Below are 22,686 nucleotides of genomic sequence, written 5' to 3'. Positions count from 1 at the left end.
CTCTCCCTCCCCTCTGCCCCTCCCCTCCCCTGTGCAAGGGCGTGCATGCTCTCCCTCTCAAATAAATAAATAAATCTTTTAAAACAAACACAAACAAATAAATAGCAAAACTAAACAAAAATACCAACAACAGAAACTGCATTCCATGTGTGGCTACCTCCTCACTCTAGTGGCAGGGTTATCTTCCTCTCTCTCATTTAAAGAATAGCTCCCACTTCCATGTCACCTATTCACTTATTACTTTTTTTTTTAAAGATTTTATTTATTTATTTGACAGACAGAGATCACAAGTAGGCAGAGAGGCAGGCAGAGAGAGAGGTGGAAGCAGGCTCCCTGCTGAGCAGAGAGCCCGATGCGGGGCTCAATCCCAGGACTCTGGGATCATGACTGGAGCCGAAGGCAGAGGCTTTAACCCACTAAGCCACCCAGGCGCCCCTACTTATTACTTTTTAAATTTAGCCTCTGTCTACATCACTCCCCTAAAACTCCTATCTTGGGGCCCCTGGCTGGCTTAGTGGGTAGAGCGTGCAACTCTTTGTCTCAGCATTGTAACTTAAAGCCCCACATTGGGTGTAGAGATTACTTAAAAATAGAACCTTAAAAAAAAAAACCCACCTTCTATTTTAAATGTCACTAGTGGCCCATGTAATGCGACATAAACTATTCATTCTCACCAACACCCACAGTTCCCAGCCTCTCTTACAGATGGGTGTGACCAAGTGACTGAATTCCAGCTACTGGAATTCAAGCGAAAGTGACAAGGTGGCTCATAAAATTCTCAGGTGCTGATCTTTGCTCCCCTTCCTATCTGCTGCAGAACGGAGAAGACTCAGAGTCAAACCAGATGTGCCCATTCCAAATTTCAGGGTCCCGCTCCTCCTCAATCATCAGAAAGACTTAATAAGACTGAAATCAAGGGGCACCTGGGTGGCTCAGTCGGTTAAGCGTCTGTCTTTGGCTCAGGTCATAATTGGAGGGTCCTGGGATCAAACCCAATGTCAGGCTCTCTGCTCAGCAAGGAACTTACTTCTCCTTTTCCCTCTGCCTGCGGCTCTCCCTGTTTGTGCTCTCTCTCTTTCTGTCAAATAAATAGATAACACCTTAAAAAAAAAAAAGACTGTTCAACTGTTGTAATTCTGCAACATGTGTGATATTTTGTTTTATTTGTAGCAAGTAAATCTGGGGCTAGGAGGAATAAGAGATTCCCTTATGGTTATCCTGGAAGCTCTATGACTCTCTGACCATGACATAGGTTGAGAGTTTTAAAGACCCAAGCTTGTCATCTTCTTCGTGCAAAAACTCCAATGCATTCAGAAGCATTCCTGCCATACCAAGTCCCCATAGTCATCATCACTGCCCTAACAGTCGAGTGCAACACTGGGGCCCCCAAGGCACTTGCCTGAGTTGGCGCGTCATCCCAAATAACCGCAGGTGATAATTTGATTAAGCATGATGCCACAGCATGCCGTGGATTGGTTGCTCTGCGTTTCTCACTGGCAAGGAGCTCAGTGCATTGAAACCCAAATGACACCACCAAACCAATTCCCTAGTCCCATCTTTTGAGGTCTATTTTCTGCGACCCTTCCCAGTACCAACTTCTGTATCAGTCAGGGTCCAGCCAATGAGACAGAAACCATACCAGTTATTGGACAGAGGGAATTTAATATAAAGAATAGTTGGAGGAATTAACTAGGTATAAAGCTGTTAACTAACTGAAAAGGTAAAAAGACAACTCTGAGATACCATGGAGACAGCAACAGCAGGATGCATCTATAATTCATAGAGCTAGGAGAACAAAGGGAAGCATCTGGAATTATGAAAACTTAGGAACTTAGAAGAGGGGCTCCACAGAGCGGAAACTCAGACCTCTAAATCTGGTGCTGGTGTTTCTGAGAGTGGAGGAAGGACCAGCACCGCTGGGGAAGGAGTGCCACTTGGCTGATGCTGATGTCTTTGACTGGTTTACCCTGAAGCTGGGTCTGCAAAACCAGCTGTTGAAAAACTCTGCAAAGTGGATTCAACTGCTGCTGCAGGAAGGCTCCACCGCTGCCCAGGTGAAGGAGCTTTGCTAGAGTGACCTCACAGGAAAAGGAAACAAACAGAAGAAGGGAAGTGGATCTTCCTCCTCCGGACTCACTATCTCCCTCTAGTGGCCCTTGTTGGGGCACTGTATGCATAGAGCCGGCACTATATGCATAGAGCCGGCTGACAAAGCAGAAATGTGATGTGCAGCAGGCTCCTAGCTCCCCTATCTCACAGGAGAAAGCAGAAGGGTGGGTTTAGAGCTGAGGGACAATAACCTATCAATGAACACGGGTGCTTTTAGAAAAGCATTTGAAGAGAGAGGTGAACTTAGGTGAGAATTAGCTGGTTTTCAAGCAGAGATGGAAGGGAAATAATAATGGGCCTTTCAGAGTCAGAAAAGCTGACTGCTTCTAGACAAGTAGTATAAGACTGGAATCTCTTATTCCTCCTAGCCCCAGATTTACTTGCTACAAATAAAACAAAATATCTTTGAAAGGTCTTGAAAGATGTGAACACCATTAGGGCGAATATCAGCTGAAGAGTGTGGCCTTCCTTCTTATTATTTCACATGACTTTGGTGTAGCCATCATTACATTAAGAGGGAGTTGGCGGGGGGCAGCACCTGGGTGGCTCAGTTGGTGAGACGTCTGCCTTCCACTTGGGTTATGATGCCGGGGTTCTGAGATCGAGCCCCACATGGAGCCCCACATCAGGCACCTTGCTCAGCAAGGAGCCTGCTTCTCCCTTTCCCTCTGTGTCCACTACCTGCCCCCCCCCCCAAGCTTGTGCTCTTTCTCTCTCAAATAAGTAAATAAAATCTTTTAAAAAGAGTGAGGCAAGGGGTGGGGCGCCTGGGTGACTCAGTTGGCTGAGCATCCAACTCTTCATTTCAGCTCAGGTTGTGATCTGAGAGTTGTGAGATCCAGTCAGCCCTCTGTCTGGTTCTGTGCTCAGCCCAGACTCTGCTTGAGATTCTCTCCCCTTGCCCTCTGCTCCTCCCCCCACCCACACTCACTTGTGTTCTTCCTCTCTCTCATTAAATAAATAAAACCTTTTAAAAAAGAGGTAAGGGGTGTCAAAGCAAATAAATATAGAAGCTTGAGAATTACATCTAGGAGAGAGCTTGAGGGTGGTTAGTGTCACATGGATCTGACTGGAAGGAAATAGAGCAGAAACATCTTGTGTTAATTTTCCAGCCAGTCTGGCTAAGCCACAGTACACAGATATTTGGTCAAATACTATTCTAGATGTTTTTGTGAAGGTATTTTTAAGGTGAAATTAACATTTTTAAAAAATATTTTTTAAGTCATCTCCAGGAGCCCAGTGGGGGGGCTCGAGCTCATGATCCCAAGGTCAAGAGTCACAGGCTCCACCAACTGAACCAGCCAGGTGCCCCGTAAGGTGAGATTAACATTTAAATCAGTAGACTTTGGTAAAGCAGATTATTCTCCATAAAGTTGGTGGGCCTCATCCAATCAGTTGAAGGCCTTAATAGAAAAAAAGACTGACATCTCTGAGAAAGAGGGAATGCTGTCAGCAGATTTGAATGGCAATAGCAGCTCCTCCATGGCCTACCCTGCAGATTTTGGACTTGCCAGCCTCAACAATCATGAGTCAGTTATCTCCCCTGCATTCATATATATGCACGTGCACGCGCACAAACACACACAACCCATTAGTTATGTTTCTCTGGAGAACCTGACTTATACATCAAGAAGGTTTTGAGGTAACTGTGTTATCAGAGAAACCATGAGCCCAAATTTTAAAGAGGCTTTGTCTGCCTAAATTCATATAAAATCTCAAGAGATGCATGAATAGCCAAAACAATTTTGAACAAGAAGAATGCAATTGGAGGTCTCATACTTCCTGATTTCAAAATGCACTACGAAGCTATAGGAAACAAAACAAAAAAGTATGGTAGTGGCACAAAGACAGACATATAGACCAATGGAAGAAAATAAAGGGCCCAGAAAAAAACCCTTGCGTGGAGGGTCAAGTAATTCTGACAAGGGCTCCAAGACCAGTCAATAAGGAGAAGAGTCTTTTCGACAAATGGTGCTGGGAAAACTGGAGATCCATATGCAAAAGGATGAAGTTAGATTTTTATCTCATACCACATATAAAAATGAATCCCCCATGGATAAAAGACTAAACGTAAGAACTAGAACCATAAAACTCTTAGAAGAAAAAAAAGAGTCAAACTTCATGATCCCAGATTTGGTGATGATTTCTTGCATATAACACTGGAAGTATGGGCAACAAGAGAAAAACAGATAAACTGGACTTCATCAAAATTAAAACCTTTTGTATGTCAAAGGACACTATGACCAGAATGATAAGGCAACTGGGCAATCTATGGAATGGGAGAAAATATTTGCAAATCATACATCTGATTAATATCCAAAATACATGAAGAACTCCAGCAACTCAACAACAACAAAAACCAAGCAACCTGATTTTAAAATGGGCAAAGGATCTGAATAAACATTTTCTCCAAGATAAATATTCCCTGTGTTGAAAAGATGTTCAATATCACTGATAATTAGGGAATACAAATCAAAATGACAATGAGATACAATCTCATCCCCACTAGCATGGCTACTATTGAAGACAAAACAGGGGTGGCTGGCTGACTCAGTCGTAGAGCATGGCACTCTTAATCTCGGGGTACTGAGTTCAAGTCCCATCTTGGGTGCGAAACCTACTTAAAAAAATAAAACAAGTGCTGGTGAGGATGTGGAGAAATTTGAGCCCTTGGACATTGCTAGTAGGAATGTAAAACGGGGCAGCTGCTGTAGAACACAGCACAACAAAAAAATTAAACATATGATCCAGAAATTCCAATTCTGCGTATATACCCCAAAGAATTGAAAGCAGGGACTTGAACAGATACTTGTCTACCAATGTTCATATCAGTATTATTCATAATAGTCAAAAGGCAGAAGCAAGGAAAATATCCATTGACAGATGAATGGATAAACAAAATGTGTATTCACACAATGGAATGTTTCAGCCATAAAAAGAAAGGACACTTTGACATATGCTACAATATGGATGAACCTTGAAGACACTACGGGAAGTGAAATAAGCTCATCACGGAAGGACAAAGATGATGATAGAGTAGTCAGATTCATAGAGACAAAGCAGAATGATGATTGCTAGAGTCTGGGGGAGTAGGGGGGATGGGGAGTTACTTTTGGGTATCAAGTTTTAGTTTGGGAAGATGAAGATGTTCCAGAGATGGATGGGGGTGATTATTGCATGACAACATGAATTCACTAATGCCACTGAACTTTACAATTAGGGTGTAACTGATTAAATGGTAAATTTTATGTTATGTATATTTTAATGCCCTCCCACACGTGCATGGGTACCTCTGGCTGGCTAAGATTTAAAATAACTTTTAGGGGACACCTGGGTGGCTCAGCGGGTTAAGCCTCTCCCTTCAACTCAGGTCATGGTCTCGGGGTCCTGGGATCGAGCCCTGCATGGGGCTCTCTGCTCAGCCCGATGAGCTGAGGGGAGCCTGCTCCCCTGCTCCGCCTACTTGTGATCTTTCTCTGTCAAATAAATAAAAGCTTTAAAAAAATAAAATCAAATAACTTTTAGGTCCCCGTGCTTGCACCAGCAGGAAGTGAACCGTGAGAGCTACACATTCTCCGAGGAAGCCCACCTGGGATGTGGCCATGAAGGATAGTCAAGGGGCCAGAGGGCACAACCAGGAGGCACGGAGAACACTGGATAAAGGAGTCCCTCCTAGATCTAATCAAGGTCTAATCAAGGAACTGCCCGGCCAGGGAAGAGGGCTTTGTCAGTCTGACCAGCGGGGATTTGGAACTGCTTTGGACCAATTCTTTCCTTTCCTGGACCGATGTTTGTATTGAGGCTAGTCTTGGTCTATCATTGTATATTTTGTTTTTTTAATTCATAAGGAACCATATCGGAAGCTGACGGAGAGACTCGGAGCTGAATATAGTCACTGGATGGGGTGTGGGTCTATCTCCCTTGGGAAGGGGTGTGTTCTCTCTGTGAGAAGAGCAAAAACAGGTATCTGGCTCAGAAAGACTGCCTCAGGCAGACGGGGACACACAAAAATCTCTCTTTTCTTCTTCTTAAACCCACATCCAGACTTCATGTTCCAGTAGGGTTGCCAGATTTAGCAAATAAAAACACAGGATGCCCAGTGAAATTTGAATTTCAGATAAACAACAAAGACTCTTTTAGTATGTCCTGTGGAACATTTGGGACATAATTCTACTGAAAAAAATATTTGTTTACCCCAAATTCAAATTTCACCAGGCATTCTGTGTCTCATCGGGCAGCCCTCCTTCCCGGCCTCCCTTTGCAATTAGATGTGGTGGGTGACTGAGGTCCGGCCGGTCGTGAGAAATGTGCCCTTCTCCCAGGCCTGGCCTCTTAAAACCTCTCCAAAAGCAGAGGATCTGAGCATCTAGAGGAGGGGAGAGTCACATAATGGAAGGAGCCTGAACCCTGAATGAATGAGTAGAACAGGCCTCCCTCCCCAAACCTGCACTAGACCAGCAGTGAGTCTGTCTCGAATAATATCCCTAATTCTTAAATCCAATAGCTCTTCTCATCCTTTCCTTAACAGCATATGGCTTTGGTCACCATTTCTTTCTTTTTGAAACTCTCCCTTCCCTAATATTATTATTTTCTCGTCCTCTAATGATGATGAGGAGGAAGAGAAGGAAGAGGATAGGTGCCACGCACCAAGTTCTTACTACAGGCCAGGTGCTGCGCTAGTGCTTTATCTAGTATCTCATTTAATCCTCCTAACTTCTCTGCATGGTACAATCACTCCCATTTTCAGGGTGAGACAACAGGTGTAGAGGAGTTGAGTCACTTGCGCAAGGTCTCATGGGCTCTGCTTCTCTCTCTACACTCTTTTTTTTTTTTTTTTAAAGATTTTATTTATCTATTTGACAGACAGAGATCACAAGCAGACAGAGAGGCAGGCAGAGAGAGGGAGAGGAGGAAGCAGGCTCCCTGCAGAGCAGAGAGCCCGATGTGGGACTCGATCCCAGGACCCTGAGATCATGACCTGAGCCGAAGGCAGCGGCTTAACCCACTGAGCCACCCAGGCGCCCTCTACACTCTTCTTTTGATGGTCCATCCGATACTGGCCTCTGTGACGATTGTGTCTTATACGGATGGCTCCCTGACCTCTCTCCTTGTCTTCACTTGCTCATTTCCTGGCACGTGAATGTGCTGACGGCATTAAACTCAGCACAGCCCAAGTGTGCAGCTACTCCTGTGTCATACTGTTCTCCATGCTTCTCCTTCAATATCCACGACAACCCTGAGACATGTTATTCATAGCTAAGAGGTACAGTGTTATCCACATTTCACAGATGAGTGAACGAGGCTCAGAGAGTCAGGATCTGGCTCAGGTTTATACTCGAGTACACAGCAGCTCTCAGTGACAATACCTCAGTTCTATTCAAACTGAGCTCTCCCTGTCCTGTTTGGTTGCCTGCTTCCTATACTCACTCTCTACCCTTAACTTTCAAATCCTCCCCATCTTTCAGAGGCCAGCTCAAGGGCTATTTCCCCACCAACTCTGTTCGGGTATACCAAGCTTGAAGGGATCTCCACCTTGTGTGAATTTACAGAGGACTTACTCTGTATCTCACTTATCTTTTCAGAAGCATACAAGCAAAACTCTAATTCCTCCTCCTCATACAAAGTTCAAGGGGAGAGGTACAGGGCAAGAAGTTTATGTGGCTCTTCGGTCCCAGAATTTACCAATTTCTTTCTTTCTTTCTTTTTTAAGATTTTATTTATTTATTTGGGGGATGCCTGGGTGGTTCAGTCAGTTAAGTTGCTGCCTTCGGCTTAGGTCATGATCCCAGGGTCCTGGGATCGAATCCCACATCGGGCTCCTTGCTCCGTCGGGAGCCTGCTTCTCTATCCACCTCTGCCTGCTTGTGTGTGATCTCTCTCTCTCTCTCCCTCTCTGACAAAAAAAATAAATAAAATCTTTTAAAAAAATAAATAAAATCTTTTTTTTAAAAAAAGATTTTATTTATTTGGTAGAGAGAGAGAGACAGCATGAGTTGGGGGCAGAACAGAGGGAGAGGGACAGACTTCCTGCTGAGTGGGGAGCTGGATGGGGGGCTCGGTGCCAGGACCCTGAGATCATGACCTGAACCAAAGGCAGACACTTAACTGACTGAGCCACCCAGGTGCCCCTACAAGTTTCTATCTTGATGAAAGTTTCTGTGTATCTGCTACCAACTCTATTAGAGAATTATTTGAGGATGGGATGTGTGGCAAGTCATCTTCAGTCCCTAAAATAGCCATTCATAAACAATTGTTGAAAGAACTGATCAATTTCAAACCCTCTGAGCCTGCACACACTACATTTTTAGATGAAGGTGAGAAGGTCTGTTTAGGAAAAGTGATTTTTCCCCAAGGGGACTGGTAAAGACATGTCAAACACTCCCTTTCCTCCCACCTTCATTAGAGAACAAAAAAGCATCTACTTCTTAGGTGTATGAAGCGTCTGGTTTCTGTTTTAGCTGGGTCTCAGAAGGAAATGACTTTTCTCTGAAATTGTAGACGCCCAACCCAGCTGCAGCATTGTTAGGCCTCAGGGTAAACAGGAAGCTTCCTGCCTTGGGCCCTTCATGTCCCTCTCCCAGACTATTAAAGACTGTTAATAGGATGGTAAAAGGACAGCTGCTGGCCGTAAAAATCAGCCCATTCCTTAGATCCTTGGAGAATAGCAACTAGATCCCTCCAAGTTCAGAGAGAAAACTGTGTCCGTCTCCAGGTCACACACCAGGCGCCTTCACCAAGCCGGAGTCCTCCGTTATCTCCTCTATGATGAACTGGAGCCACAATGGCCTTGGCAGAATACCAAGAGTTTGGTTCCTTTGGTTGCTTGGGATTAGTTGAGAAGGTAGTATTTCCATTTTTAGGGTTTCTCGTCCTTGACATTATTTGTTTTGGGGAGCGATCCATCCTGAGTATCCCCCAAAAAGAGGTAAAGAGGAGAATGCAAGATAGCAAAGGATCTAGAGCTCCTACCTCTGTGGTACAGGGCTGAAACAGGCCCTCAAGTCTTCGTGCACACCGGGTGGAAGTCCCTGGATTTGCAGCTGTTGGTGAGGAGGGAGGGAACAGTTTCTGCCAGCTGGAGGGACACTAGGGCAGGGGTTATCCTCTTCTGCCAAGAAGGGCACTCGGGTGTCTTGGCAGAAGGCAGAGGGCTGCCCCGATCTGTGTGTACATTTTCAGAAGCATTTGACTCTGGACCAAATGCTCTCAGCTGTGCTAAAGCTGGGGCGATGGATGGGAAATGCTTATTGGCCAGGCTGACTAGAAGCTCTGACAGAGGGTGCTGGGGCTCAGCCAGGAGCTTCCCTGAAGCTGGCAAGTTCAGCTTTCTGTCATGGTCAGAGGGAGTGTGTCAAAATTCCAATTCTCAGTGCCCTCCAGAAGCTATGATCGCCCATCTATTTTAACGTTTCTGCTTGTTGGAATTTCCAATAGGGAATGAGTGGTGATGCTGCAGAGCCTCGAACCTCACTCAAAGAATGAGTACAACAGCTCAGCAAAAGTCACCGCTCTTCCTACCAGTACGGTGATGGGCTCCTAACCAAATGGGGGCCAGGAAGACACTATTTCATTCAACCTTGGACTTAGCCACAATTTATCAATTCATGCTGCCTTGTTGGCTCCTCCGACCCATGTCTACCTATCAAGAAAGCACAGGCACTCGGGCACGGCAGGAAAACCAGTCACCACTTTGATCATTTACTTGTCTGGCACAGATTTACTTCCACAGGAAGGGAGCCTGATTAGCTATGTATCACTGCTTTCCCTCATTCAAAGGAAGGGTCACTTCAGTTATGCCTTGGAGTTGCACCTAAAAAGGGAGAGTTCTGAGCACTGAAAGCAAAAGAACTGGATAGCTTGTCCTAAAATCACATGTTTGAGCCTCTCCATAAGTGTTCAGACTGGGAGGATGCCATTGCTTAAGGCAGGTCTCAAGATTTTTTTTTCTTTTTTTTTTTTTTTAGATTTTATTATTTATTTGACAGAGAGAGATCACAAGTAGGCAGAGAGGCAGGCAGAGAGAGAGAGGAGGAAGCAGGCTCCCCATGGAGCAGAGAGCCCGATGTGGGGCTCGATCCCAGGATCCTGGGATCATGACCTGAGCCGAAGGCAGAGGCTTTAACCCACTGAGCCACCCAGGCGCCCCAGGTCTCAAGATCTTAGAGCCGAAAGGGACCTACTAGATTATATGGCCCACCCGCCTCGCCTCTTCCAGGAGGATAATATAATTTCCCCCAGTTTCGGAAGAGGTCAGTAAGGCTGTGAAAATTCTCCCTTGGTCACACAGCTGGTAAGTGGGGTTTTACTGAGAGGACCAGGTCTCCTGGTTCTTTGTACCATGTTCTTTTTACTGTGACTTTCCCCCTAAGTATTCCGTATTATTTTTAAAAAAATGTAATTCAGGGACACCTGGGTGGCTCAGTCAGTTAAGTGTCTGCCTCCAGCTCAGGCCATGATCCCACGGTCCCGGAATCGAGTCCTGCATCGGGCTCCTGCTTCTCCTTCTGCCTGCCGTTCCCCCTACTTGTTGCTCTCTTTCTCTCTTGCTTGCTCTTTGAAAAATAAATAATCTAAAAAAAAAACAAAACAAAGCAAAGCAAAACAAAAACACATAATTCAGGGGCACCTGGGTGGCTTAGCCAGTTAAGTGTCCGACTCCTACTCTCAGCTCAGGTCTTGATCTTACAGTCATGAGTTCAAGTCCTTCCCAGTGTGAAGCCTACTTAAAAATAAACAAACAAACAAGCAAATAAATACATAAGTCATTGCATGCATAACCAAAAGTTGTTTAATTTGCATATCTTTGTAAGATTTTTCATATATATAAATGAACAAATCATGAAAATATTCAGAAACAATGTTCCATTTTAAAAAGATGGTCCTTGGGGCGCCTGGGTGGCTCAGTGAGTTAAGCCGCTGCCTTCGGCTCAGGTCATGATCTCGGGGTCCTGGGATCGAGCCCCACATCGGGCTCTCTGCTCTGCTGGGAGCCTACTTCCACCTCTCTGCCTGCCTCTCTGCCTACTTGTGATCTCTGTCTGTCAAATAAATAAATAAAATCTTTAAAAAAAAAAAAAAAGATGGTTCTACTTTACTTACTACTACCAGGACACTGTTCAGGCCTCCACCATCATGTGTGGACTATTAGCAGCCCCTTAGCTAGAGCCTTTGATGAGACTGACATTTAAACACATTTACATTTACATTGACATTTAAATACTTTAAAGTTTACAACTATCTCTGCTATGCTTGGTTGATGAGACAAATGCAAGTGTACTTTATTTAGACTTGGAGAATGAGATTTCTTCACTTACAGAGAAAATAGGTACTACTCTAAAATTTGCCATAGCCGGGACCAGACGGGGCTCTCCGGTGGCTCAATCTTCTCCCGTTCCTGACCAGCTTTCAGAGAGACTGGAGGTTCCCAAAGGACAGAGCAAGGGTCCCAGGCCAACGCAGACAGTTCCAGTGTGGATCTGTACTTCCAAGCCCCTGAGACTCTGGGTCATGTCCAAGGTAGGAAGTTGCAATGTAGGAGCAGTCCCAGGAGCCAGTAAGACAGGAAGTAGCCCAGAATGCATCGTGTGACTAGAGAACAGGTTTTCCAGTTGTATAAAAGTCCCATGATGGAATTTCTGTGGACCATTTGTCCTGGTAGGGAGTCCCCTACACGGGGCTTCCAAGGCACGGTCTCTAGGGATCTCAGCAGTGGCTCCTGATTATGAAGCAAATAAGCTGGAAACCAGTACACGAGAGGAGTAGAGGAACCTAGAAACCTGGTGAGAACCTGGAAATCATAAGGGGGGGAAAACCCACATATTTATTGGACTATCACTGCTTCATACTGGACCAGCCCGGGGCTTCCCCACTGCTGGGTCAACTATAGCCCCATGACTAGAAAGGTATTGTTCTGGAAAAGGGATTCAGCAGAACTTAGGATCTGCCTTATAAAGAGCTGTGTGTGACACCAGCCAGGTGACCTCAATGCTACAAATAAGCAGAGCCACAGACTAATTACCACAGTCATCGGCCAATCAATACTAAAACCTACGAGGTCCAATTTTAGCCTAGGGCCTGGACTCTAACCATTAGGCTGTGACATGGGGCTTTGGGAACCTGAAGGGGTTCCCTCATGCCCTGGGGTTGGCAGAACAGAAGGAAAGGGGGCAGGGCATCCTGCGGTTCAACATTTTCCGTCCTAGGGGAGTTCAGAGCCAAGTCTCCACATGGCCTCCCTCATCTAAGCTGGAAACTCCAAGCTGTGCTGGCACTCGCTCTACCAGTTAATCCAGCTACAAACACAGAATGCTACTTTCTGTTTCCCCTGTGCCTCTTATCCACACAGCCCAGAGAACTTTACAAACAGCCAATGTGCGCCTCTAATAGGCAGAAGCTGTTAGGGAGCGCCTGGCATGGAGGACTATGACTTCCTCAGGGTTATGTGGGAACCGGGGCCAGAGCCAGGAATAAAAAAATGGAAGTATCAAAGGCTTCCCACCCTTCTATCGCCCCCTCCCACCCCAAACATGACACAAGGGATCTCCTCAAAAGACTGAGCACCTGCCAGGGCTGAGAGTACCTTAAGTCAACACCCAAGGAGGCACTGGGCGTAACCCGCACAGCCGGGGAAGGTTCCGCGCTCTCCTCTGCGCTGACTCCTTTATCTGTCACTTCAGGTCCTTCCACGACTGTCGCGTCTCTGCACGCACCCCTCATTTGCCCAGAATACTCTTCCTCTGCTTCTTAAATGCAATTCTTTCCTACTCTTTAGGGCCCAGCCTTCATAGGACACCCTCCTCGACTCCTTCCGTCTATGAGCTACTTTTTCCTCTGTGTTTCCACAAACCTTTACCTCAAAACAGCAACTCTTCTTCCATCCCACTGAACTAGAATTTTATCTGTGAAGTGTCTGTCTCCCCATTTCTACCATGAGACCCGCGACGGCAGCAATCCTGCCCCACTCATGTTCCATTCCTCAGTGGTCTGACCCAGGGTCTGGACAAAGAAAACCCCCTAATAGCTGGCAAATGAATAAATTAGGCACAGGTCACTCAAATGGGAAGAAGCAAGCAGTCTTCCTTGACCCTGGCCAGGGGGTCTTGCCTGTATCCCCACCCTGACCCCGGCCAGGAACCCCCCTCACCTGAACGTGCATGCAGAGACCGCCAAACAGCGCCAGCGCCGCAGCATGGACCAGGTACACAAACACCCGAGGGCCGAGGAATCCGCGGTCGGATTTCTCTGGGGTCTTACTGTTCTTGCTCCTTTGCATCCCAAGCGTAACGCAGAGCCAAGGGTGGGTGGTCACATATGTCCATGTTGCCCCGGCAACCAGGATAGCCATTGGTGTGGCCAGAAGGAAATTGGGCACCTGCTTGAGCTCATAGTATCTCAAAAAGCCAACATTCCAGTAGATATCCTGGATATAGCTATATATTAGGGGCAGTTCCCAGGAGCACCAAGGTGGCTCATTTCCCTCCACAGTCCGGTAGCCTTTGTCCACAGCTAACTGCCGCAAGGGCTCTGGGATGGGGCGGACTGAGCCTGACAGACAGAACTGGGTATAGCCATAATACTGAAAGAGAGCAAAGGGAAGGCCAAGCGCGAACATAGACAGGAATACAGAGCCCATTAGTTTCAAGAGTGGTCTCAGAGGATTCAGCACCATGGGAGAGGACAGAAAGCCTTGGCACTGAGAATACACGAGGAAGCCAATGTTGACGAGACCGTTGGAGCGTACACCAGTGGCAAGGGCAAACAGGAGGCCACTAGTCCAGCTTCGGCCCCTTTCCAGCTGTCCCATGGCACTGAACGTCAGGAGGGCAAACAAAGCTTCTGAGTAACCAGCTGCCAGGAAGACGTTGGCGGGGCTGAGGCAGAAGAGTAGGGCTCCATAAAAGGCCTGGTAGGGACAGCGCAAAACGAGACAGCCCAGGTCGTGAAGTGCAACAGCAGCCAGCACGGAGAACAAGGAATTGAGCAGCGCTACTGAGATTAACAGGCGACTTCGTAGGTTCAGCAATGGCCACAGGGGCCTCAGTAGTTCAGCTCCCACCAAGAGAGCCAGGGGGAAGCCAGGGAAGAAGGCGAAGTTGTGCTCATAGAGATAGCCACACTCAGCAATGAACAGGAAGTGTTCAGCATCCCAGTGAGACAGGCCACCCAGAAGACCTTCGACGATTTGGTCCACAGAGCCTGAGGGGGTGAGGCGAGGAGGAGAGAAGGCTTCTGCATGGTGATCGGGGATGATGGCATTGAAGAGAGCCTGTGGGATGAAGGAGAACTAGGATTTCAGTTGAGCAAGTGAAGGAAAGAATTACCATATCATAAAATGAGGAAGAACAGACTTGCTGGAGGACAATCAGGAGTTCAGTTCTAGACAAGCTAGGTTTGAGCTACACATTCCAGGGCAGAGGTCAACGAGGCAGACACAGGAGTCTGAGGGTCAGGAGAGCGATCAGGGTTGGAGACATAAATTCAGATGTCCTAAGTGCACAGAAGGTATTTAAAGGCGTGGGACTGAATGAGATCACCTGGGGAGGAAGGAAGCAGGGCCAGAGAAAAGAGATCTGAGGATTGGGCCCTGAATGTGTCAACGTTTAGAGGCCAGAAGGAGAGTGAGGATCCAGAATGAAGATAAAGAAGGAAAACCAGGAGAGCAGGGTGTCTTAGAACCAAGTGAAGCAAGGTTGTGATCAATTCTGTTAAATGCTGCTAACAGGTCAAGGAAGATTCGGACTGGGGCGCCTGTGTGGCTCAGTAGGTTAAGCCTCTGCCTTCGGCTCAGGTCAAGATCTCAGGGTCTTGAGATCCTGCTCAGTAGGGAGCCTGCTCCTTCCTCTCTGCCTGTCTCTCTATTTGTGATCGCTCTCTGTGTCAAATAAATAAATAAAATCTTAAAAAAAAAAAAAAAAAAAAAAAAAGGAAGATGGGGACTGAAAAGTGACCGCTGGATTTAGAAATGTGTAGGTCACTAGTTAAGTGTGACAAGAGCTGTTTCAGTGGAGTGGAGGCTAGAGAAGACTGCCGAGACTGGGCTCAGCAGAGAAGGGGAGAAGGAAAGCAGATAACTATCTGGACAAGTTTGGCTGCAAATGGGGTAAGAGGTGAATGACGACGTGAGAGAGAAGCATTTGTGAATGGGGATAATCCAGTGGAAAGGACACCACTAAGTATGCAGGGGCGAGGGAAGACTTGCTGGAGCGGGCACAAGGCAGGTAGGAACTGCTACACAGGTGGAGGAGCAAGGCTCAGGGAGGACAGCAGGGCTCGGCCTGCTTCGGCAACAAAGGCAAACGGGTGCCATGCATGGGATGAATGTGGGGGGAGCACACACAAGGTCAATTCTGATTACATCTATTTTTCTGAGTTTTCGCTCAGGGAAGCAAGCTGGGGAAAAGGTGTTAGGGACTTGAATTAAAAGAAAAACATGTAAAGTAAGTCCTCTGTGACCCCCTAGTTCTCCAAATAGGCTGTGCACTGGAATCACCCAGGGAGTTTCAAAAATACTGATGTCTGAATGGTTGGGTCCCTCCCCCAGGATTAATGATTTAACTGGTATGGGATACAGCCTGGGCATTGAGTTTTTTTTGTGTTCTGTTTTTTAAGCTCTCCCAAGTGACTCTGATGTGCAGAACAATTTGAGCGAATGGCAAGGTGAATGGGCCAGGGAAATACACTAAGATCGCCAGGTAGCACTAAAGACTCATGTTGGCCAAAGATCTTGAAGAGAAAGCGACTAGTCAATACAGCTGTGTTTCTCTCTGGGCATGATGCAGAAGTAGAGAGAGAACGAAACTGAACTGTGCCTGGGCCTCTGTCTTGTGACTAAGCCGGGAAGAAGGGAGCACGCGAGTTGTGCCTGTGTGCCTGGTGGATCATGGAATCTAGCTGGGTAAGAAGGGATGCGGAAGCCAGAAGGTAAATGAGGCACAGTGAAACAGTGGTAGAATCAGTGGACTGTAAGTCCTAAGGGGGTGGAAGAGCTGTTAGAACTGGGGTACTTAGAGGGAGTGAGCTGGAAAGATAGGAGATAGTGGTTAGTCCTATCAGCTTTATTAATATTGAGACCACCAAGAAATTAACAGGAGTGCTGGAAAGCGCAACAGTGAATCAGGAGCTTAAACCTTCAAGGAATGAAGAGGAATAAGCTGTCACTAACAGAGACGACAGCAAGAGTGAAGGGTAACTGGGGTGAACATCTGATGGCATGAGCATTAAAGCTGGAAGGGGGATGGGGGAGAGAGGGGGATAATGAAATAGCATTATTGTCAAATGTCTTTTTGCATCATCAGATTGTCAGCTACTCAAAGGATAAGAGACTGTGACTTTTCCTTCCCACCACCTAGTACAGTTCTTGGTACAGAGCACACACTTAATACGATCTGTGGTAGAACGAGAGGAGAGAACAGGAGACATACGCATTTCCAAATCACTATCTGAATTAGGCTTGCTTCCCTATCCCAGATGCCAGTTCACCAGGCCCCCCCAGGGGCCTGGTAATCACTCATCTGATACTGTTCAAAGCCATCATTGGGTCAGTTTTCCCAGCCCCACAACTGCGATATAACTCCATTCTTAAGACTTTCTCTTTTTGGTCAGTTTCTTTATCAGGCCACTTTAAACAGTGAAAACAAATGGGACAGGAGTGACAGTCACAGATAACAGCCCTAGTCTCCAAGTTGAAGCTACTTTTAACTAAACCTGGGGCCCCGTAGAGGCTGCTAGGCGTCATAGTGCAGGAAGGGAGAAAGGAGGTTTCCAGAAAGGAGAAGGAGAACCCTGAGAAAATGGCATCTATGGAAAAAGCACACATAATTATGCTAATATAACACCACTAGATTGCTGACAGACTTTCAAAAACAACACATACTGAGCACATACTAAGCACTGGGCACTGTGCTAGGCACCAGAGAGAATTCATATATATGTAAAAATTGGTCAAAATATGTATCAAGAGGAGCCTTGGAGGGGAAAGGAAGTTGCAAAAGTGCAAATGCATTCTGAGGGTTGTGGTGGGTGAGGCACCTGGGGGAAGAGCTGGGGACATTGCTGACTAACTGAATACACACAGATGGTCCCAGGACAGTGCCTCTCAACTGACTGACACTGTGCTCAGTTTCCTGGTAAGGGGACCCAGGCCGATGCCTTGGGCTGTCGTGCCTTAAAGGCATCTCTGGTTACAGAACCTCATGGCCCATTGGAAAGACCACTAGCTCAGGACTTAGGAAGGCTGGGGTCTGATCCTGGCCCTTCACTAACTTGCTGTGCAACTTTATGGAAGCCATTGAATCTTTCTGGGCCTCTGTTTCTTCACGTGTAAAGCAAAGGATTAATAGACCATTTCTGGGGTGCCTGGCTGGCTCACTTGGCAGAGCATGCAACTCTTGATCTTGGGGTCATAAGTTCGAGCTCCACGTTGGGCATGGAGTTTACTTTTAAAATTAAATTAAATCTTTAAAAAAAAAAACAGAGACCATTTCTAAGAGTCCTGCCCACCTTTCGGTTATCAGGTGTAGGTATCTATGGTTCCAACCACATGGAAGGACACACCTGGGAGGCAGAAAGAATGTGGGGATGATTCTTAGTGCCTAGCCCAGTCATGTGGCAACAGCAAGTTCAGGACAAAAGATCAGAGACTGACCTGCAGCACCAGAGTCAGGACACGGCAGCTGACTGCAAACCTCAGCACCTCTTTCCTGGACGGGTCCAGGGGCCACATCCTCTCACCACCGGGAACTCAGGGGTGTTGCTGCTTGGACTGAGCTCCTGCAGGCTTCTAAACTCCAAAACCCAAAGAGGAAACGTCACACATGGGCCGAAAGTAAATTACTGTTATTTTTTTTTCCCACAAAAGTAAATTCTTTTTTTTTTTTTTTTAAATATTTTATTTATTTATTTGACAGACAGAGGTCACAAGTAGGCAGAGAGGCAGGCAGAGAGAGGGGGGAAGCAGGCTCCCCACTGAGCAGAGAGCCCGATGCGGGGCTCGATCCCAGGACCCTGAGATCATGACCCGAGCCAAAGGCAGAGGATTAACCCACTGAGCCACCCAGGCGCCCCAAAAGTAAATTCTTGAAAGCATTCTTCACAGAAGATTCCCCCTTCAGCATGACATGGCAAACTTAATTGCCCAACTGTCCTGTCCAGATGAGGGAGAAGCATCTTGAAGGCAGACGGGACCTCTTGGGTGTCACTTGGAAGCACTGTATTGTCAGGAAAATTCTAGACAGATAGGCATGAAATTAGTAGCTAGGCTCACAGAAAATCTTCAAAAGCCTGTTGGGTACCCCTGTGCAGGAACTAAAGACCTGGGTTCAAATCCTGACTTTGTTACTTGCAAGTTCTAATTCAGACCTTCTGATTCTGAGCCTTAGGTCTTTAGGTATAAAATGGGATCAGATTGTTGTTGGTTTTTTAGTTGTTTTTTTTTTTTTTCCCAGACTATTTTCTCTCACAAAATTGTCACGATGGTGAAGGGGATGAAAGTGTGAATAAGTACCACCAAATCCATGTTGTGGTTGCTATTATTTGGTGTGTGCCCTTTCCCTCTTGCCCAGAATAATAAACGAGATTCCAAACCAGAGTCCCAAAAGTGGGGCACAGGACTCAACTGGAAGACCATAATGACTACACACTGTAGCCTGGCTCTCTGATGTGTGTTCAGCTGGTCTGTTAAATTAAGTGGAGAAGGAAAAGAAAACCACCACTCAGCAGGGCTTCAGCCAGCTCACATTGCTAAAACAAACTGAGGGGGGAAGACAGTCGACTACTAGGGATGGAGAAAACTTATTTCCCCATCTCTTTGTTGGAATGGCAGCAATGTACAAACAACTGCGAAGCCACTCTGAGGCAAGGAATGAACTTCGAGGCTTTTTTTTTTTTTTTAAACGCAACTTCTTGGGCTAAAAGAAGTAGCAATGGCTCCTACAGAACATTCCAACACTAGTTTGGGAAATCAGAAGTGGGGGCCAGAGCACCAGAGGCAGCTCACTGATGATTTGGGGTGAACTATCCCTAAAGGAAGAAACATTTCAACTGGGAAATTAACAGCAAGGGTTAGAAGACTTTTCTTTCTTATCTGAGTAGTACCTATCAAATCTTTAGCTATTATTCGTTTCTGGAATTCTCTGATGCTCACTAGACTATATGATATGATCTCATTGCACTCTGCTTCGTCGTCTTTACTGCTGTGACTTACTTATGTGGCTCGGAAGGGCAGGGGCTTTGTCATGCTCCCAATTACACCTGCTGGATCCGGCATTACACACAGGCATTTCAAGCCTGCGTTTCTCACTGAGTGGAAGTGGCAAGAACAAGATACGGCATCACCAGTTCACTGGCTCGGGATATAAAATCACTGCTTTAAGTATTCTTCCCGCCACATCTCACGTTAAGAGTTAAGACCTAAGTCACAGAAGCCACAGGAAAACACAGTTTCTCCCCCAAGGGGGCAAGACTGGCCAATAGCAACAGTACACTTTTCTCAGCACAAGGGGGCGCCTGCTGCTCACGCCATTACTAGGCGGCCTGGAGGAAGGGAGGGGCCGTCATCGCCACACCGGTTTGCTCATCAAAATTCAGTTCAAAGGCAAGCTTTTGAAAACCCCAGAGAGCGGCGGTAGTTTGTGAATCCATCCAGCATTTCCAGCATCTGACTCGCGGAATCGAGAGGAATTGCAGAAATCAGTACGGCCAGCCTCACATGGCCGCTGATTCCCCATCCCAGGGTGAATCCACTTTTTTCCTTCCTTCACTTCCCACCCACATGCAGAAGAAAAGTTGGGGACAGAAAAGCACTTAACCCACCTCTGCCTCTTCACCAGGCTTCCATTCTTCCTCTCCTCTCTCCAGTCAAGCTCTAGCCCCAGCGACCACAGGCTTCTTGTAACCTACACTTAGCTTATAGGTAAACCAAGTTAAAACAAAGCCAATGAGTTGTCCCTCTGGGCTAGTTGAAGACCTCGCTTCCCAACAACCCCTTTACGAAATCACAAACTCTTGAACTGGCAGGACGCTTAGGAGCAACTAGTTTTACTCTATTTTCCTGGGAGATAAATATGCCCAGAGTGGTGACTAATAAAAATCTCCACGGTTTAGACCCTGTGAGGCCAGTATAATTACCATCGCCGTTTTATGGATGTGGAAACTGAGGCTCACTGGGGTCATGTGACACACCCTGGGCTATATTTAAAACGAATATCTCCTTTTTTCCTTCTGGAACCTCATGATCTTCCCACCGGCCCTCAACCAGGCCAAAGGGGATGTGCTCTTTCAGAGCCATGGTAACAACCCAGGACTCCCAACTCCGAGCCCAATACTTATCCGAAGACAGCGCATGCTCTTACTGGGTATGCTTAGGGAAGGGAGGGCCCTAGCTCAGACTCTGGAGAAGCCTGAATTGGGGCCCTGGACCCATGGGAGTAGGACAGCGTCCTCTGTACAGTAGGGAAGTCTCCGTGACCCAGGGTCCTCGGGACCAGAGGCACCGCTGGCTGTCGCGAGCCAGGGGCCGCCTTCTGCCAGCCCCAGCCAGGTCCGAAGCCCATCCTAACCCTTTCCTTTCGGACACAGTCCCAGGCGGGTAGTGGGAACCACCTCTCCCCAAAGGGGCCACGGTTCGGTGCCACTCCCGAGGGGGCCGGTGGGGCCCGGCCAGAGCCGGCCTACGGCCGGAAGGCAGGGGAGGGCGGGAGGCTGTAAAGGAAGTGGCGGCATCGGGACGCCGCTATGGCGGAGGGGTGGGGCTCCCCGCTTCTCGGCGGCCTCCGCCTCATTTCCCTCGGCCTCCGTTTGACAACTTCCCTCCCCCCCGAAAACTCCAAGGCTCCCGAGCTGGCGCCGGGTCCATAGCCCCGGCCCATCTCGACCTCCCAGGCGGGGCCCGAACCTCAGCTCCTTCATCCGGGACCCCGAGCGGCCTGCGCCTGCGCACCAGCTCCGCCAAGGCGGCCCCGCCCCCCTCCTGCCCCGTCTCGGAGCTGCCCCGCCCCCCTCCGCGGCGGCCATCTTGACTCCGGGCGCGCGGGGCGGGGACGCCTTAGCCCTAAGAGTGTGTGCCCTCCGCCGTGGCACCTTCCAGCCTTGGTGACACCTGAAGAGTTCCCCCCGGCGCTTCCCGCGCCTCAGGTCCCCTCCCTTGCCTTCAGTTAGCCCGTCCGTGCTACTGTGGCAGAGTCGGCGTTCTCGCCCGGTTGCAGCCCACAAACATCCACTGAGTCCCGACGTGTTTGTGCGGAGGAGGCTCTTGGGGTCTCTGCACGGAAGCCAGAGCCGTACTTTCCCTGCTGTCAGGCGTCAACCGCTCAGCACAGGGCCTGGCACACAATAGATGGTCTCTGAATAGAAAGAGGAGCCTTGGGGTTTCTGTGGCCAGCAGTGGCACCCTGCGTCCGGTGTGAGGAAAGTGGGGGGATCCCCCTGCCTTCCCCTTCCTCGAGATAACGGGGACCTAATTCGATCCTCAGCCCCACCTCAGGTGCTAATGAGGATGGTGCCGAGAACAACCCCCAGGGCTCTTCTTCCTCATTCAAACAGTTGTCCTGGTAGGAAGTGGGGCCAAAAAAGAAGAAGCAACGCCCAAGAAGCCAACTCAACAAAAAAGGCTGTTAGGGAGGAGCGGTCAGTGGGTACCCCTGTAACGGAAACTGTTAGAACAACTTTGCACCCTCCTTCAAGGAAACAGATAATAAATCCTTCTCGGTTGGTGGATTTCTCGTTTCTCAGGATTCCAAAGCCTTCTGTGGTTTCAGTTATCGGTTGTCTAAACGGAGCTGGGGTCTGCGTTAGCCTCTGGCCACAGACCTGGCGAGGGAGGGGTTTATCTTCTGCCACAGCTATTAGTATGGGTGGGAACAAAGGGATGGTTGCTATCTCTCCAGGCAAGGAAAACTGGCCTCCATCAGTTCTGTGGGGCCCGGAAGGCACTTTTTGATTCTAACTCATTTCAGACTCTGACACCCAAGCCGTCCTAAGATACTGTTGTGTGTGAGGTGGATATAGAAGAAATCACATGTCAGTCCTGAGTTGAAGAAGGGAAAAAAATGGAGAAGACTCTTCCGCAGTTTTTTTCACTGAGACACACTTGTTCTCTGCTCCAAAGGCCTGTCAGTGAATCGGCAAGGCTGTGGTGCACACTCGTGACTGGGGCCTGAGGTTGTGGCTTGAATCTCTAGAACTCCATGAGGCTCCCAGCAGTACTCTGTTTGCAAGACAAAACCGAGCAATGAACTGTACTCTCTTTGTGAATTCACAAGGGAAAAAGACAGGCATTCTTAAGGGTTTCTCCATCCACACCAAATTCCCTCAAAAATCTGTCTGTAAAAAAGGACAGGGGTCTCTTGTGACAAGTCAGAATGTTTTCTAACAGCTCAACTGTCACCCATTAAGAGGTAGAACTTTGTCCAGATCTTCAGCTCTACTTTCCAGCAATTTCTCCTTCCTTTCCTTCTCTGCTACCTCCCCCCACTTCCGCTCTGTTTCCTGTTTTATTTTCTGGCTCTTGCTCTGACAGGAAAACAAGAAAGCTGAAACTTGTGCTCTCAAAGCCCTGGCTTGTCAGAATGGAGGAAGACTAGG

At 47.6% G+C, this 22,686-nt stretch overlaps 1 protein-coding gene across 2 annotated transcripts; it reads right to left on the bottom strand.

Moving 5' to 3' along the window:
- Positions 1–11,362: 11,362 nt before the first annotated feature.
- Positions 11,363–21,043, bottom strand: PIGV (phosphatidylinositol glycan anchor biosynthesis class V). Of its 2 annotated transcripts, none has more exons than XM_044237516.1 (5): positions 20,999–21,043; positions 19,918–20,010; positions 17,753–17,887; positions 13,253–14,374; positions 11,363–11,896 (listed from the first exon to the last, which is right to left on the bottom strand). In XM_044237516.1, exons 3-5 carry the CDS (start codon positions 17,828–17,830, stop codon positions 11,615–11,617), a joined length of 1,482 nt encoding a protein of 493 aa, XP_044093451.1. In that variant the 5' UTR covers positions 17,831–17,887; positions 19,918–20,010; positions 20,999–21,043; the 3' UTR covers positions 11,363–11,614. The 2 variants fall into 2 exon arrangements, with proteins under 2 accessions (XP_044093451.1, XP_044093452.1); XM_044237517.1 differs by lacking the exon at positions 20,999–21,043 and adding an exon at positions 20,457–20,954.
- Positions 21,044–22,686: the final 1,643 nt, after the last annotated feature.

The sequence above is a fragment of the Neovison vison genome, chromosome 2, assembly GCF_020171115.1.
Source record: "Neovison vison isolate M4711 chromosome 2, ASM_NN_V1, whole genome shotgun sequence".
In the NCBI taxonomy this organism is placed as follows: Eukaryota; Metazoa; Chordata; class Mammalia; order Carnivora; family Mustelidae; genus Neogale; species Neogale vison.
The sequence above is the reverse complement of the archived record's forward strand: the minus strand, read 5'-3'. Positions and strand labels throughout refer to the sequence as shown.